The 17,994-nt window shown below is 39.9% G+C and overlaps 1 protein-coding gene across 4 annotated transcripts in view; it reads left to right on the top strand.

Moving 5' to 3' along the window:
- Positions 1-17,994, top strand: part of ltbp3 (latent transforming growth factor beta binding protein 3) — a 45,603-nt gene that overhangs the window by 10,303 nt on the left and 17,306 nt on the right. For all 4 annotated transcript variants that reach the window (XM_014985087.2, XM_014985089.2, XM_014985086.2 and 1 more), the window contains exons 2-6: positions 11,519-11,788; positions 13,170-13,333; positions 13,409-13,514; positions 17,059-17,145; positions 17,243-17,359. In XM_014985087.2, coding sequence (XP_014840573.2) covers positions 11,519-11,788; positions 13,170-13,333; positions 13,409-13,514; positions 17,059-17,145; positions 17,243-17,359 — 744 coding nt within the window. The remainder of the gene's footprint in view (positions 1-11,518; positions 11,789-13,169; positions 13,334-13,408; positions 13,515-17,058; positions 17,146-17,242; positions 17,360-17,994) is intronic.

Genomic DNA, 17,994 nt, shown 5'->3' with positions numbered 1-17,994 from the left:
TAATCTATTACTGAATCAAATTGAATGAGTTGGCGATTATTTCAATAATCAATTAATGACAATTAATCAGATTAATTGTTTCAACCATAATATGTAACAAAGAAGACAGCGCCATGTACAGTTTGGGCTAATTACTTATTTGCATATCTTTATTGTCTTCATAATCCAGTTAACAATTAACCAATTACTAAATTAGTTTATGATTATTTCAATAATCAAATACTAGTGATTAATCGATTCAGCCCTAATACATTGCGGAGTTTCAGCGCTGGTTTGGAAAGCAGAGTTTCTGGCGGTGGGCCGGGGGAGAAGGTGTACGCTGGTTTGTGTTTGCTAAAGGGAGTGATTATGTCATTTACTGTGACGGCTGGCTCGGTCTCAGGAGTCGGACCCGCTTCACATGTTGCTCCTCAGTTGGTGTGGGATGTGGTCTCACTGTGCCCATTGATGGTAGGCGTATTTAGGATGGCGGTTTCCTGCCTTGCAGCTGATGGTTGAGGGAAGCGCGTCATGAGAGAGTGAACCTTTCTCCTGTTCTCCTTCTGCAGCAGGAACGTGTCCCCCCCCCTCTGTGGGAGCCAGTCATTTTTAGCCACACCAAGTCATGGAAGTAGGGCAACCAGGGGGATATTTATTTATTTAGGTACATTTTTTATGAAGACTAGAAACCTCACAGTGTTGGACCCACTGAGAGCTAACATCTGTTATAGAAGCTTAGAGCAGCTTTTAGATGTCGTAGGTTATTATTACGGTTTCTCACTGACCGATGGGTGAACCTCACCGCTTTCACACACAGTGCCTCTCACAGTTCTTGGAGTTTTATCAGGATTTTAATATGTTCAGAAATACAATGGAGACCAGATGTTTTTGTGCTCTGCATATTTTTTCCCTCCCTGCTGGACTTTAAATCAGTTTGAATGTTTCCTGCTTTTGGATTAGCACAATTATTGCCGTTTGCATTTTTAGATTTAGCTTTTAGTTTTCTTAAATTCAACAGTTTACAAAAATTTTCCTTGAAGTTGGTAGAAATCTCTTTTACGCTGTATGGCGTTGGTCAACCGGGTTTGGTTTTCTCCAACAAACTTCTCACGAGAGTTTTCTGGGACTGTGGCCCATTCCTCCTGTCAGAACTCGTGTTGGTCAGAATTGTAAGCCACTTTGCTCACACAGACGTTTTCAGCTCTGCTCACAAGATTTTCTATCTGGTTGGGATTCGAGCTTTCTGAGGGCCACTAAAACTTTGTTGTCATTAGGCCACTTTGGAACCTCTTTGGTTTCCCTGTTTCCCTCTAGAAGTTTTGGTGAACATTATAGCAAACAGTTCTGTTCCTGAATGCTTGTCTTTTTTTTTTTCTTTGAGATTAATGGCTTCCTCCTGGCTGAGTGGCATTTTAGCCCAATCTGATAATAAATTCATTTCATCGTAGATAATATCATTACCAACTCCAGTGAATATGTTCACAAGGTCTTTTGCATGTTTGACACCAGAAAAGCATTTTCATCGTTCCTGAACAGTGCGATGGCTGCAGATTGCGTCAATGACTTTACTTGCACATAGGGCTGTAAAGATTCCTCAAATGATTAGAGTACCTTGATTATTAAAACTTCTCAAGGTAAATTACCTGCCTCGAAGCTTAATTAAATTATGTTTTACTATTTAGCACACTGTGTTGCAGCCAGGTGATTATTTATGTTACGCAACGCTCTCGCTTCTATTTTTAGAAGTGTCTTTACTATTCTTAAATCAAATATAATTTCAGATTTTTGTATAACTTTTCTTCTGGCTAACTTAGAAAGTGAGCTATTGTTGTTGCAGGTTAATTTTCTAAACTACAGAAAAGTAATTGTTAGGGATGCGCAAATATGAAAATTTGGGCCGATATCAATACTGCGGGTATAGTAGAATTTACCAATATTTTATTTAATCAGTTTTTAATTCGATTACTTTATTAATCATTAGAATAATTGAAGAATACTCTATTACTAAAATAATTATTAATAACAGCACATAATTGTTAGAATTATGTTGCACCTTTAGGCATCTGGAAATTATAGCTAAAGGATGAGCAAAACTGATAGATGTCCACAGTTTTCTTCCTGATGTCTTAGCTAAATTCTTGATTTTTTTTCATGGTGTCGGTCCAGGAAGCAGTCTGGTTGCGGTGTTGCCTTAAAATACATCGGCATGTGAGCCTCAATTCTTACATAAACAGGGCTTTAATGGATGTTTCTTTCCACCCTTTGTTTATAGCTGGTCACAAAGCTTTTGACAACAACCATGGCTTTTTTTGTTCTTAACTCGTTGTGGTTTCTGTCCCTGAGTTTGAATAGTCTTAAGACTGCAGAATTTCTTGATGTAAACAAAGAATTGAGCTCTTTCCAAAGGTCATTTTAGAAGGATTAAGGTCAAGCCTCAATGCTCGCCTGCTTAAGACGCTTCCGTCTTTTCCCTTTTTTTTTAAATCCATTCCTCTATGCTGTGGGATGTGTGCTAATGAAAAAAAAAATCCTGGTTGGGTAACAGCATTTGCGCTAAAGGAAGTTGGTAATCTCCTTATTTCACTCTTCACAGATTGTTTTGAGTTACAGAATTCAAACCTATAAGAAACATCTACAAACAATAAAACATGGAGGTCCTCTAAGGGTCAGGGGTCAAAGTGTTGTATCTGTCTTACTTAATATATCCTCAACTTATTTTTCCCAGAAGCAAGGTACTTAACCCTTAGTTACCTCTGATCTGCGTATCAAAAGCATTAAAAAAAAGAGCTTTAACCGACTCTGAAAAATCATAATCAATCAATCAAATTACTAAGATATTGTGGTGTGATCACAGAACCATAAAACGTTTTGTTGCAGAAAGTCAACAGGGTGACGAGAAAAGCTATGCAAATGAAGTTTGAAGCAACCAGGAATCCATTACCTTCCAGTTCTGTCATTTAGCTGAAACCTACCTGGAGCAGCTAGAAGACGCTCAGAGCTCAGAGACACGGCCAACGTGAGGTAAGATTGGACCAAGAAATATCTGAAGACCAATTTGTCAAAGGTTTTCTGGATGAAGTGAGAGCGACTCTTGACCTGTGGCTGGATCAGTAATGGGCTCAGAGCTCCACTTGGAGTCAGACACCAACAAGGCGGTTCTGGTCTGGGCTGATCTTATTAACGATGAGCTGGTTGGGATCAACTCTCAAACTGGCTGCCAGTTTGTAGGAAACTCTTTCTTCAAGCAGTGGTACAGGCGGATGTTTGATGCTCCATATACATCCAAGTCTAGCCAGTAAAGACCTTAAAGATGAAAAACTAATGGTGACCCAAGATGTTATTCCTTGCTGCTCTTCTTTGCTCCCTGTAGCAACATAAACCTGGATATGGATCTATCTTAGTAGCCAGTAGTTTAGGAAAAAAAAGTGCTGCATCATAATCATACCCTTGGCCAGTAGTGGTTTATTTTCCACTTCAGTTCTGGTAAAAAATGTTACACGTGTCAATATGAGTGGCACCTGTGATTATAGAGGGGAAAAAAAGCTTCCACACAAAGTGAATGTACTTAAATTAATGTACTTAAAACAGTTTAAATTAAATTAAACTTGTGTAAGTTTATGTTACTCAAATGAAACTTGTTTTATTTTAAAATAATGTTTAGATAACAGCTTTATCAAAAATGGCAGTGAGTGTGTGTGGGGTTTCATTTTGCTCAGACCTCCTCTATGTTTTATTCATAGCCTTTAAACAAAGAACTTGTCTTTATTTTTCCCCTCCCCTCAACATTATGTCAAAGTGACTGTGGCTTCAGCTAAAAATGTTCCTGAAAACATTGTTCTTGGCTCGGTCTTCAACTTTTCTCCTTCATCTTCACCCGTATTTTCCTTGCTGGTTATCTGTGCTTCTTATGATGCTGGCCGCATTCACTCCAACTCACATTTTCTGTTATTCTTTCCACTGACTTAACCAGAAAGTGTCTCATTGTGTTTCTTTCTAGCTCCAAGCTGGGTGCATCATGACAAAATAAAAAAATAAAATGATATAATGTCGGCTTTTGATAACCGTATCCAGCTGTGATTTTAATGTTTAAGAATTGGTTGTAAATATCTTTTTTAGTTTGTTTTAAAAGAAACTTCTCAGGTTTTTTACAATACTGGAGCCAGCTTGATGGATTAATGAGGAATTTAATTAAATGTTTTGTGGAATGTCACAGTAGTCGGAAAACTTAATGCAAGGAAAACTTTTACCACTTGTATTCTTTTGTCTGCTTGAAGCTGAAGACGCCGGATCACAACATGCGTCAAAGTTGCCGTATTACAACTGGAATATTGCAGCAGTGGAAAAGCAGCTCCTGGATAAATCTTGGAAATGACGAAACGCAGACGAAGAAGCAAGCGTTCCCCTTTCCAGTCCGTCCTGAGTGGACGCATTTAGTCGCGGCTTGAGTCACAGTGAAAGTAAGCTGGCTGAAAACATCACATCTTGGTGTCTGAATCTTAAAAGACTTGCTATTTGTAGTCCTGCCAGGCGACTGTGCTAAAGCGGGAGCCGGATCGGGGGCTGCATCATCGGTTCGGTTGGAGATTGTGTGCAGCCGCTTCAGACTCAGCAGGCTGCGGTTTGTAGAGCTATAATTTGTTGTTTTTGTGCTGTGAGGGTGCGGCTGTGGGTAAGAGGACAATATGACGAGGGAGTGGAGTGGGGGCTGCGATGCATCATCTCCAGACAGACTGGAGCGTGGGTAGGTGTTTTCACAGGGGGAATCAAAGGGCAACCCTCAGGGTTTTGGGTCCAGTCGTTTATTTTTTGCCATCAAACGCACGCGCGTCATTCTGTCTCGTTTTTAGCGACAGTTTCTGCACTTTACTTCTCGATTTCACTATATCGTGTTTTCATGGGCCTTCTTGTTACAGTCAAATACTTTAATATATTTTATTGGAAGTTTGTCTGATTTACTTGTGAAATGTGTCCTTCTCCTTGCCCAGTCAGTGACGTTTTCAAAGTTTTTTATTTTTCTTTTAAACCTGATTCTACTTTAAACATCTCCACAGTTTTGTCCCTGTCCTGCCTGCCGTGTTCCTTGGTTTTTATGTTTTTGTTTATTCTGTAATGTTCTCTATCAAACCTTCGCAGAAAACTGGATTTATACTGAGATTAAGCTGTACACATGTGGACTCTGTTTGCAAAATAGATGACCTCTGAAGGCATTTCGCTGCACTGGATTTTATTAAGGGACATCAAAATAAAGGGAGCTAAATACAAAAGCAGGTTTTCATTTATAAATATATATTTTTTCTTTCTGCACACAATGCTTTGGGTAAGACTTTGTGTTGGTGTCTGTGTGTCCTGCCACATACATCAGCTTTGCTTACTTAACAGCTAAGGAATGCAAAATAAATTTTTTCTCACAGGAAAGTCACAATTATCCCACTTGAAGCAACATTTCACTTTTCGTTTTGCATTCCTCCTGAGTGCTTAATGTTTCTTTATGCATCGTCTTTACCCCTAAATAGACGGATCTGCGTTCTCTCCATCCTTCAGCGCTTATGGGCAGATCTGGCATTTTAAGGAACAGCTCTGATTACGTCAGGAGAAGTGGTGCTGATAAAGCTAGAGGACAAACAGACTCCCTTTCTTTCTGTCTTTTTTATCCAGTGTGCTTCACTCTACTTTCTGAATAACTCTTCTCTGGGAAAATTACACACTTCCTGAGTCTTGGAGCACACCTACGAGCTGGAACTATGCATTAAATCAGACCTGACAGCCAAAGGATACGGTCAACTTTGACTCCTTTTAAGTTTAATTGAAGTCATATTTTGTAAAAGATCAATTAATATGCAGTATAATAGCTCTCAGCATTCTACGTTTTCTAAATATAAAGTACAATATGTTCTGCGCAACTGACACGAAAAACACAAATGTGTTGGGGGATGAAAAAAGTGAAACGACACTGGAGCTTTTAGGCACATTGAAGTGTAAGAAGTGAATTATTTAGGATTGTTTGCACATCTCCTTGGAGCAGACAGAACATAACTAAAGATGGAACTGTTACCAAAAGACTCCCGTTTTCTACGACTAACACGTGGAAAGTATTGCTCATTATAACTCAATGATTTTACAGCCACAAGTCCCTCCTCCTGCCCCCGTCAGCCAGCCAAGGCAGCCCTGTTCATGCCTCGGATTCATGTCGACCACCTCATAACTCTTAAGCACGTTTGATTTTTTGATTTTTTTTTGTCTTTAATAACATACCACCTCTCGACTCAGGAATGTGTTAGATCTGCAAATGCAAAGGTGTGGCACAGAAACAGAAATCCCAGAACCTATAAGCGAGGAAAGTCCACAAGCGACTCGGGGATTGTAAATTTTACTAATGAACTCCAGGGTGATGATTTTATTTTCACAGTGAAAACCTTCTGATCTCAGCTTTAAGGCTTTCTGCTCTTTCTTCGCACTGTACAGTGTGGTTGCAGTCAGCTAACCGCAGCGGCTCTTCAGGAGACGAAACACCCTCCACTTAATAGCACACGCAGACGAGCACGCCCACTAACATGCACGATCTGCCAAAAACATTAGCGTGTGCGCAGTCGGGGTGACTTGGGCTCAAATAACAAGGCCAGAAGTGAAGTGAGAATTTACTGTACGTGTGCAAGTTACTGCATCCTTGTGTACCTCTGGATGCAAGCAGACATAATAAAAAACACTTTATGGGAAGCAAAGAGTGTGAAAATGGAGGCATCCGGTGCAGCGGCAGGGCCACTTGTTATTCAATCTTAGACTGGAGATGAAAACAAAATGGCATCTTTCTGAAATAACAATCTTTGGACACGGATCCGTCCTTCCTTCCTATCATAGTTCAGTCTAGTGTGGAGGATATATTTTTGGCAAAGAAGAAACCACTTAACCACTACTCCCAGTAGGATAATGCATCTCAAATAGTCTCAAATTGGCTTCTTGCCACGATAACCCAATGACCCGTGTCGTCCCTAGATCTCAGTCCAGTGGAGAACGCTTTGTGATGTGGTGGAACAGCAAATTCACAGAGAATCTGCAGCATCTGCTGGATGCTGTCACGTTTTGAGTCAACAATTCAGAGGAATGTTTGCAACGTCTTGTTGAATGTAAGACATGGATAATTAAGGCAGTTCTGCAGAGTTAAGATGCTGCTCCTGGGAATTGGCTGAGGTGAGATTCCAAGTCATTTCTGACCAGGAAGTGTCTGAGGGAAACCGGTTACCCCGACAACCTGATCTCCCATAAACAGAAGACAATAAGGATGGATGGCCTTAGCTTTACTTTTTTTTATATATAATCTTTTTATAGATGGAAATGACATAATGAAAAATGGCACAATGAAACAATATGATATGAATTTTTTAATCCATGTACTTTATTTTAAGAATTTATTTGAGCTTTTAGGAGCTGCGACTCTTTTATCCTTTAAAATAAATATACCTTAGTCTGTAGAAAGCACTTACAAAGCATTGGGAGCAATTAAATTAATAAATTATATTAAATTTTCCATTTGTTTTAAGAAATATAATTTTATTAGCTTATGGGAGAAAAGGTTTAGACGTTTATAATTTCTACGGGAAGCTCTACTGGTGCTTTTTTGCGGTTATTTGTGTGCGTCCTGTTTTGTTTTTCTCTCCCATGTTCTAAATAACACACACACACACACACACGGACACACGTGTTGTTTTAATTATTACTTATTTGTTTTTCTTGTTTTTCTCCCATGCTGTTCTTTGTCGGTATATGCTTTGTTCACATTAATAAGAAAAACGAAGCAGCAGGAGACGAGAAGATTTCTGCTCGTTAAATTGTAACTCTATATTGCTGACTGAAAAAATGTAACACTTTTCAAACTAAACGAATGTCATTGGTTGTTATAGAGGATGTATCTAGATAACGGACTGTATGAGAATCTGATTGAATAATAACTTTTTACAAAAATAAGACAGTTTTTCTCACTCAGAAAACATTCTTACTCAGCTGGTTGGAAATGTTTGACTCAGAATAGATTTAACAAGAGTAAAGCGTAATGGAGTGTGATCGTCTTGAAGCCATGCCATGGCTGCTTGTACTGGAAAGACCTCAAAGAAACCAAATCCTCACACGCAGCTGACTGACAGCTTGCAGCGCAGTTATTACACTTATTATTGTAGCAGCGTTACCTGATGTCTATTATTTCTGTTATTATGAGTGGTGTGGATTCTTTTCCACTCGTCGTGCATCAGAGTGCTCATTCGTGGGACCCCCATTCCCGTTCCCACGGCAGATTGTGAGCCTCAGTATGAAACATGATGCCTCGGCTCTTCCTGGTGTTCATCAGCGTAGATGAGAGCTCCCGGTCTTACACAGACGCTTCCCCGGCCAGACGGAGCCTCAGACCAGACCCTGCCTGCAGTTTGTCATCTCCTCCGTCTCTGCTGGTTCAGATTGTGTAATAATGACAGTTGGAAAAGAGGTGCTGCTTCTTTTTGCTTCTTCTCTCCGTGTGTGTGTGTGTGTGTCTGCGATCTCACTTTTCGGCCCCCGCATCTTTCCCAATTTCCTCCTGCTCTGAATCCAGGGGCCGAGACGGAGTCCGATCCGTGGAAACCGGAGGAAGTCTGACAGGGTTGAGCTGGCAGGTTTCAGTCTGGGGTTCTCTCTTTCTCTCTCTCTGCCTCTTTCTCTCTCTGTCTCTCTCTGTCTCTCTCTCTCTTTCTCTCTCTGTCTCTCTCTTTCTCTCTCTCTGCCTCTCTCTGTCTCTCTCTCTTTCTCTCTCTGTCTCTCTCTGTCTCTCTCTCTTTCTCTCTCTGTCTCTCTCTCTCTCTCTCTTTCTCTCTCTGTCTCTCTCTGCCTCTCTCTCTCTCTCTGCCTCTCTCTTTCTCTCTCTGCCTCTCTCTCTCTCTCTGCCTCTCTCTTTCTCTCTCTGCCTCTCTCTCTCTCTCTCTCTCTGCCTCTCTGTCTCTCTCTCTGCCTCTCTCTCTCTCTCTGCCTCTCTGTCTCTCTCTCTCTGTCTCTCTCTCGCTCTTTCTCTCTCTGTCTCTCTCTCTCTCTCTCTCTCTGTCTCTCTCTGTCTCTCTCTCTCTCTCTGTCTCTCTCTCGCTCTTTCTCTCTCTGTCTCTCTCTCTCTCTCTCTCTCTTTCTCTCTCTGTCTCTCTCTCTCTCTGCCTCTCTCTCTCTCTGCGTGTTGTTGCCTGCGCTCAGTTGCTGTGGTTAAAGGCCCCTGTGACACTGAACTACAGGCAATGAGAGGCTGCTTCTGAATTATCCGTCTTGTGTTCAGATTTAAGCTATTCCACTTTGGCAGCTGGTTGTTTTCAGTTTTGTGTTGTTTTTTTTCTTTTTTCTGCCTGAATTTTACCATGTGAGGATGTCCCTGCCGTGTTTAAAGTGATTCAGTCCCCTAATTATGCCGCAGCCCAGACTCCTCGGCAGTACTCGCCTAATTGCTTACATGTGTGCACACTTGGCTCACAGGCAGACGGAGCTCTCCTCCTCTCCTTTTGTGTCCTCACTTCTTTTGCTCTTCTGTGTTTGTTTGATGAATAAACCAGTTGAGTTTGACGGTATTTATTAAAAATATTTTTTTATTGTTTTAGCTGCCGTCAGAAAAAGTGGGAGGAAAAAATAGAGAAGATAAATCTGCATGTTGATTTTAATTCATTTTGTGATACATGAAGCAAAATTAAATACACTAGAGAAGAAAGAATTGGGGGAATTCACCAAGTTGCTCGCTCTAAATGTGTGCATTCATCTGATGATTAAACCAAATGCAAAGAAAGACCTCTCTTAGTCTGAGTGAGGGACTTTATTCACATTTAAATGAGCTATAGTGCATGCATTTAGGGGGGAAATCAACTAAGTTTTATGTTTAGTTCTGTAATTTACCACTAGATAGATCCACACTGTTTGAAACACTCAGATAAAGTAAATGCTGTCCTGTACTTTTGGTTCAAGGAAAGGAAAAGATAAAAATGACCCGCTGTGCTGCACAGGAGGTAGAGCAGATTTTGTTGTTGGTGGTAATATTTGATTTTTGCTCTGGCACGCTGCAGCATGAAGAAAGAAAAATTGATCTTTGGGTTTTCTTATAGAAATGAAAATCATAAAGCTGAAACTAAGACACTACAGACTTTCAGAAACTAAATGTCTTACTTTTACAATCTGGGATCTTTTTAATTTACATTAACACTTATATCTTTTACAGTCTGCAACATATATAGATAAAAAAGCATTATTTAAAATATGATGGATCCCTCAGAAGGTTAGATATGAATTTGTTGACGTTTGAGGAGAACCTTGTGCTTGCCACAACTCTGAGAAAATATTTGTCTTTTTAATCACTTTTGCACTAGGAGTGTAAAAGTGCAAAAATAATCATGGTGGCAAGAGAAAGAAGAGAAACTTACTGACTAGAAATTTGGTTTGTTTTAACAAATATTAAACAATAAAGGATAGGTGGATGGTCAATGGTTGTTGTTTAGTTCTCCATCCTATAGGTGGTGCTAGAGAAGAAAGTTTTTCCGATTCATCTTTGCCGTCAAGCATAATTTCCCTAAGATCTTCTAAAGAGCCTCAACATGTTACTTGGTAAATATAATTAAAGCCTCTTATTTTTAGAGAGCAGTGGGTTTTTATTTTTGTTTGTTTTTTTGTATCGTTCTCATTGTTGGATCCTGAGCAACAATGAGACCTTTTCTAAAACAACTGAGGTCTGCAGTGTTGTTCCTTTGTGACCTAAATGAGTCATTGATTTGCTCCTGAAGTAATTTTATTACGCTTGCCACTCCAGGGAAGGATTATCCCTGTTCAAAGTGAATTTCTTCCTTTCGGACCAGGACGTGTTGCTTTTTAAGATCTTTTAACCTATCATGTTGTGTGACAAGTTTCTTTTGACATAATTGGTTGATTTCTTAAATGTTACCCCTGGTGGAAGGGGGCATACATTTTCAAAAAAAATGTTTTTAAAAATGTAAAAAACAATCTGCTATTGTTCAAACAATCTGCTATTGTTCAAACAATAGCAGATTGAACTATTGTGTCACATGTGAAATCTTCCTTTTTCCTTCACGACACTGCCTGCTTTCTCTTTAGCTCTTTAACTTTCACCGTTGTGTAGTTGAAGTTTCAAACGACCGGCTCTTGAATAAACACAGCGGAGAAAACCCAGTGAAACAGCAGTGCATAGTATATATGCTTTGAAGCGCTCTGGAGCCAGCAGGTTTCCCACAGATCTCCAGATCTTTCCCATATGTCAGAATGAAGCCGTTACACAGATCGATGACTTTACCTGCTCCCTCACTTGCCTGGCTGGTTTTCAGGGACCTTTCAGTTCGTCAAGCTGATTTGGTTTTTATGGCATTACAGTTCAAAGACAATATGGTCTTACTTACTCCAGCTTTTTTCTGTATCTGCCTGTTTGATATGTGTGCGTACTCTACAGTATGCGAGGCATCCATTTGTTAAGCTAAATGGTTAGTGTGTAAATCACATGCTAACCTATGCCTGCGTTGATTTTTACATGTTTTTCTCTTTCTCCCTGCAGTCGTGTGTCCTCTGACGTGCATGAATGGAGGAGTGTGCAGTTCCAGGAACCACTGCCACTGCCCGCCTGGCTTCACGGGCCGACTCTGCCAATTTCCACTACAGCAAGCGCAGGCGGCGCACGGCAACAGGCAGCCCGTGTACCCCGCCTCCCTGAAGCCAGACGGCCAAAAGCTGGTGGAGCACACGGCCATGGGGCGCACCCAGATGACACAAACACACTCCGTTTTCACCCTGCCCCTGTCACAAGTGGGGCACCACTCATCAGAAGGTAATTATTGCTCACTTCAACCTATTTGGGTTTAATTTGTCGTGATAAATAACACTGGATTACAAAAAATATCCTTTGGAAGTTTATGGGGGTGTTTTTTCAACTGAATTAGGACTATTTTGCAGCGCTGAATCCAAAAATGACGTCCATTTTTTTCTCAATCAGGTCAGGTTTTTATTCTAATTTGATTTAGAGATATCCAATTTTCTGACTGTGACAGGGTTCTCATATGACTTGGACAAACAGAAATATGACTGCCCAAGGCCAGAGTTCACTTTGGTGAAACTTATTTAGCTCTTCAAGTGGTCAAGATGGCAGGTGCAAAAATACAAGGACGTCCAGATAAGTCAAAACAAACAGCAGCACCTTCAAGGAAAGAGTCCATCACCTTCACTGTGACATGGCAGGAGTCTAGCCACAGACTGACTCCCTGTGGCACAGAGCCCTGCTTTTAAAGCCACAGGCTCCCCCCACAGAAAGACCAACCGAGCAAACAAAAACAATTACTTCTAATCCAAATAAACTTGATTACATTTTTGTGACATTATCAGTTCATTTCTGTTAATATTTTTCATCCAAAAAAGAGGTTTTAGGAAAAAGAAAACTGTTTTCTAACAGAATGCAGGGTTTCCCCCAGAAAACGTGCTAAGCCCGGTGGTTGTGTGCTGGGGCAGTCGTTCATCCAGCGGCCCGCCGTGTTTTTGAGTATAAAAATACTTAAAGTTGAAAAGAAATGTGAAAATATCAATTGATACTTATGTGTTATTGGAAGATTAATGCTTGAATACCGACATAAAGTCTTAAAAATTTCAAACATTTAAAATAACTAAAATAAATAAGCAATGCTTAGCCTGGTGGAGACGCAAGTAAAGCCTGGTGCCCCGCCAGGCTTATAATACCCTGGAGTGTATCAATTAAATGTTACAAACTTGGATTTCTGTAAATTGAATAATAAACACTGATAAGGGTAATTACATATGAATTGTACTTTTTACAGGTTAATGTTTGAGTAAAATAAATGTTCTTTTATTCTGTGAACTGGCAACATGTTGCCAAAATTTCAAGCAAAAATTTTGTATTTATTCGCAGAAAATGAGAAATGGCGATGCAGCGCTTTCAGACCTCAAATAATACAAAGAAAACAAGCTCATATTCATTTAGAAACAACAATGCTAATGTTTTAACTCCATTCAGAAATCAGTATTTGGTGGGATAACCAGGAGTTTTTCAATGGGGTTCAGTGCAGTGGACTCTATTCTTTTCCAGAGTTGTATATGAAATACATTTGTGGTTGCGACTTAACAAAAGGTGAAGGATTATAAGAAATGCTTTTTGCTGTTGTCTCATTTTCACCCGGTCTGTTCCTTTTCTCTGTTTTCAGTGCAGATTAACGTTCGTGTTCACCACACACCGGACACCTCGGTCATCATTCAGCCTCATGACCAATCGGACTCCAAACCTCCTCACAAAATAGCAATGCGGCCCTTCCTACCGAGACACAAACCAAAAGGCCGCTGCTTTCAGGAGACGACTCCCAAACAGGCCGTGTGTATAAAACCTCATCACCAGTGTAGAATATTACACGTCACGCCCGCTGATGAGGCTTCTGAATCGTTCCAGTGCAACAGCACGCCGCTTCCCGTCCTGACCAATCAGGAGGATTGCTGTGGCAGTGTGGGAAACTCATGGGGACAGAACAAGTGCTACCAGTGCCCCAAATTACCAAGTGAGTAACGCTGGCCATAAAATACATTTTATTGTTCCCATTCCGGCTTTTCAGATGTCATAAACTCCTATTTTTAATTTTAATACTGTACTTAAGCTCAGATCTAACAGTTTTTAATAAGATATTCCAGCAAAATCAGAAACTGTGGAAAATGTTCTTCAGATATAAAATAATGATTCATTGGGCCACATTGTTTTTCATAAAAAAAAACCCACATGCTTCACATGCTGCTGAGCAAACAGTAAAGTGACTACATGTAGTTCACACTAAGACCAAAATGGTGTTGAGGACATTTATATATATATATAAGAAACTGAATTTATTTAGGGATTGCTAGAGCTTCAATTAGCAAAAAACTGAGACATGATGAGTCAAATTTTTTAAGCTTTCATAACAGAGTGACTCCTGACAGAAGTGGTGCAACAGAATTAGGTTTGCATGCTAATTTGCTAGCCCACATTTGCAGCTCAGCCTCCAAAATAGACAACTGTCCATTTTTAATACTGATTTTCCCCCATTCCTGCAGCTTCCTGGTTGACCTCTGGTCTTGAGTTGTTCCTTCAATCTTTCTATTTATTTCATAGTTGCGGTGGTGTTCACAGGCTTCAGGCTTCCTTCCTTTTCCTCCAAATGTAACGGAAGTTATTCTGGCCCAACAGTAAAATTGTTGCTTCAATTAAAGATCTCATCCATTTGTGCATTTGCAAAGCGTTTTCTGGCTTCTTCGCCACTGAGCGGCCCTTCAGGCCGTGTTAGTACAGCTCCACTCAGGACAATAGCCGCATCTTACCAGCTTCAGCCAACATCTGCACAAGATCTTTTTTGTGTTTTAGGCTTTGATTCACACATTTCACACCAAAACCTTCTTTGTTTTGGAGACATGATGCTCCTTTGTTTGAGGTGTTGCCTTGAAATACAGCCACGGGTTTAATTTAACTCACATGTTCTGAAGTAACTTATCAGCAGCTTTCAAAGCCGTCTGTTTCAAGGATTTTGTCGATTTTGTGTATTTAAAATTCCGAATTTGAATAAGGTGATGAAAATGCTCTTTCAGGTAAGGTACGGTAATTTTATTTACGGAGCACATTTTCTGCAACAAGGCAGTTTAAAGTGCTTTACTTGAATCAGAAGGAAATACAAACAAAACAACAAAACTAAAAGAAAGAAAAACAAGCACAGCAGAAGAACAGCTACACTTTAAAATGCTCCAGTTGATCTGGGTTGAAACTGTAAAGCTAAATCTTAGTTCTCCTTGTTTGATTCTTGCACTCCACAGTTTACAAACTAACAGGAGTTTCTCTAAGTCTTTCTCTGATATTAAAAGTATAAAAACTAAAACAACGCCTGTCTTATAGTTCAGTCATTTAGCAGTAGAAATATTTTTATTTTATAATCCTACCTGGCCAAAACCAGACGGTGAAAGAAAAGTGAGTCTTTTCTTAGACTGTATGTAAATATGTGTTTCCCGCTGTAGACGTAGCATATGGTGATGAAAACAAAGGGATGAGAAAAAGTTATGGGAATCACACTCAGACAGGGAGACAGAAACAAATAAATTTTTTTTGGGGGGGAAGGCCTCTACTTCAGCTCATTCCTCTGCGCCTGCTCACTGTCATCACCCTGCTGAGGATTAGATTTCAGGAAAGTCTTGGCCTCTCACGTTTTCCACTCCGCCATTATTCCGTCTCTCTCGGTGCTGGCTCAGACAATGCGGGCTTTGACGAAAACCTGACACCGTGAGTCTGGTCGGCGCTGCAGATGACTCGACTCCTGCACACACCGCTGTCACTTTTGTGACTCATGTGCGCATTGTTGAACCCCTCCTCCTTTCTTTTTTCAGTAAAAATAGCCATGACCTGGCCGTCTTTTCCAACGTTTCTTTTTTTCCCCCTATTTTTCCACGATGTGCAGTGTTCCCACAGCTCTGTAATAAAACTGCCTCAAATATTTCACTCCCTTATAGAAAAAAAGATTCTCGTTTAGCAATACCAGTAAGAAGAAAAAGCAACTACTTTACGAGTTGAGATCTTGATAAACACTTTTTTTTTTAGTCAAAGGCTTGAATAAAACTTACATTTGAAAGGAACAAAATAAAAAACAAAACAAACGGAAAAGATAGTTTACCACATAACAAAGACGTAGTTTTGGAAAATAAGTGACATGATGTCAGAGGATGAATGTGGTAACAGAACGAGCACCCAGTATAGAAACCGCTCAACCACACTCATTTTCTTTCTAAAATAAACCAAGAAGATGCGATCTAGAAGTCACAAAGTTTATTTCCTTTTTCAGAGAGAGGAACAAGACTTTTCTGTTTGCAAAGTCGCTGCTGTTTTTTCACAGAGCCTCTCGAAAACATTCTTGTTTTAACATTTTTTTCATGTAAATTCTAAAGTTTTGCTAATGTGATTTTATACTTTGACTGGGCCATTCTAACGTGAAGACTGTCTGATTTGAACCATTCTTTTGGAGCTCTGGCTGTCGGAAGGTGAATTTCTCCCCAAGTTTTATTTCTTTCCTTTTACCGACCTGGACCAACTTCACTCTTCCTGACTGAGACGAGCGTTCCCTCACCATGATGCTGCCATCACTATTTTTTTCCACCACATACCGTTCTTTGCACACGGACATAAAACCTAGATTTTCATTGCCATTTTCAGAGTAAAGAGGGATAAAAGCAAATGAGTCCTGCTCATTTTTAAAGTTATATTATGTATGAGTACAAGACAGCTTACGTACTAAGTATTTTTCTGCAGGCTGTCTCCGCTGTCATCATACCTGTAGGGGGCGTACTTTTGAAACCGCTTCAACTAAAGGAACTGAAAAGCCAAAAAACTAATTTTCCATTTTCTTTTTCAGACTCTACATTATGCTGCCTTCTAGGTTTGAAAAAGCTGCTGTTGGCATGCAGCTGTTTTTGGACACTAATGTCTAAAAAAGCTGCTGCAGCTTTTTTTATTCACCTGGAAGCTCAGACTTCTCTGGGTTTGATGGAAGCTGCTTTTATAATAATAATAAAAAAAATCTTCTTTTGCATGCCAAAATAATCAAACGTTGGTTATTATATAAAATTTAAATATAAAATGAAATCGCACTAACAGGCAGTCCTGATTATGCACAGAAACATTTTCTTTGCAGCACGCTTATTAACTTTGGAGAGCTGTCGCATGCAGAAAGAGCTGTAGAACAAATGAAAGGTATCATATGGCCTCCTAAACTCAGGGACAGACAAATTAAGTGTATTAATTTAGTCATGTCAGCCCTCAGTAAGCCAGCAGGCCTCCACAGGCCTCTCATGCAAAGCAAAGGAGTTTTGTTACTAATTTAAACATAGACATTGGTTTTGGATTTGTTTGCACCAGTGTAATGTTATACAAGTATCTCCATGTGTGGCAAAGAACGTAGATGTTGTTTATCTTTAAAGATTTCCATCTAAATGTTTTGTTCATGTGTGAAATCTTAAAAGCTTTTTTTTTTCACACTCAGCAGTTTTGTAAGATGTAGAAACACCTTTTTTTGGATCTCCTGTCTCTTCCCCCCTCAGACGCATCAGTCAAACACACCATTGTGGAAGAATACGGCTCTACCTGTCCGCAAGGCTACAAGCGATTTAACAGCACTCACTGTCAAGGTAACGACTCGAAACACGAGCCGTGCCATTTTCCGGATCTCTTGCGGAAATCGGCGTAACCTTTTTTATTTTCGCCTCCCTCCTCCCGACTGTGAAGACATCAACGAGTGCAGCCTGCAGGGTGTCTGTCTGAACGGAGATTGCCTGAATACGTTGGGCAGCTTCAAGTGTTCCTGCAAATCTGGCTTCGTTTTGGAGAGAAATCGATGTGTTGGTAAGTAATAACATGATATCTCTTCAAACTACTGATGCTGAATTTCTCCCTGCAAGTTTTTTCTTTCAAATAAAAAAAAATGTATTTATAATTATAAATCTTCTGTATTAATGCAAAGTCCTTATTTTTAATCAAAGATATTGAGTTGCTCTTGCTCAAAACTCCTCTCTGATGCTCAAAAAGAGTAGCTTGCTGATAAATATGCTCTGCACACTAAGGCATGTTGCTGAGCATAATGAGATTAATTTAATGTCTCTTCTGCAAATATCTTCTGTTTAAATCTTACATTTATGCTTTAACATCTTCTGTAGGGATGATGGGGTTTTTTTTTTTTTTTTGTTTTTTTTTGAGCATTCGTCTTTGCTTTCTCTTGGTAACATCTCAATACCATGTGGCTTCAGTGTCATTGCTCTCTTTGTGCTAACAGTTCCTACCAGGCTGTCAAAGAGAGCAAAGGTGAGACTTCTGGTTTTGCGCACAAACAACATGAAAGTTGACTGTGAGAAACGAGATTCGAACAGGAACAACAAATATTTCTGCAAGAGACATTAAATCTGACTTCAAGAAACTATTTTCAAGGAATGAGCGGAGCATATTTGTAAGCAATGAAGAAGCAGAGTTTTGTGGGGAGAGAT

Source organism: Poecilia mexicana, unplaced genomic scaffold (genome assembly GCF_051168715.1).
Source record: "Poecilia mexicana isolate PSO_F unplaced genomic scaffold, ASM5116871v1 scaffold_14, whole genome shotgun sequence".
In the NCBI taxonomy this organism is placed as follows: domain Eukaryota; kingdom Metazoa; phylum Chordata; class Actinopteri; order Cyprinodontiformes; family Poeciliidae; genus Poecilia; species Poecilia mexicana.
Note: the sequence above shows the minus strand (reverse complement) of the source record. Positions and strands in the feature narration are given on the sequence as shown.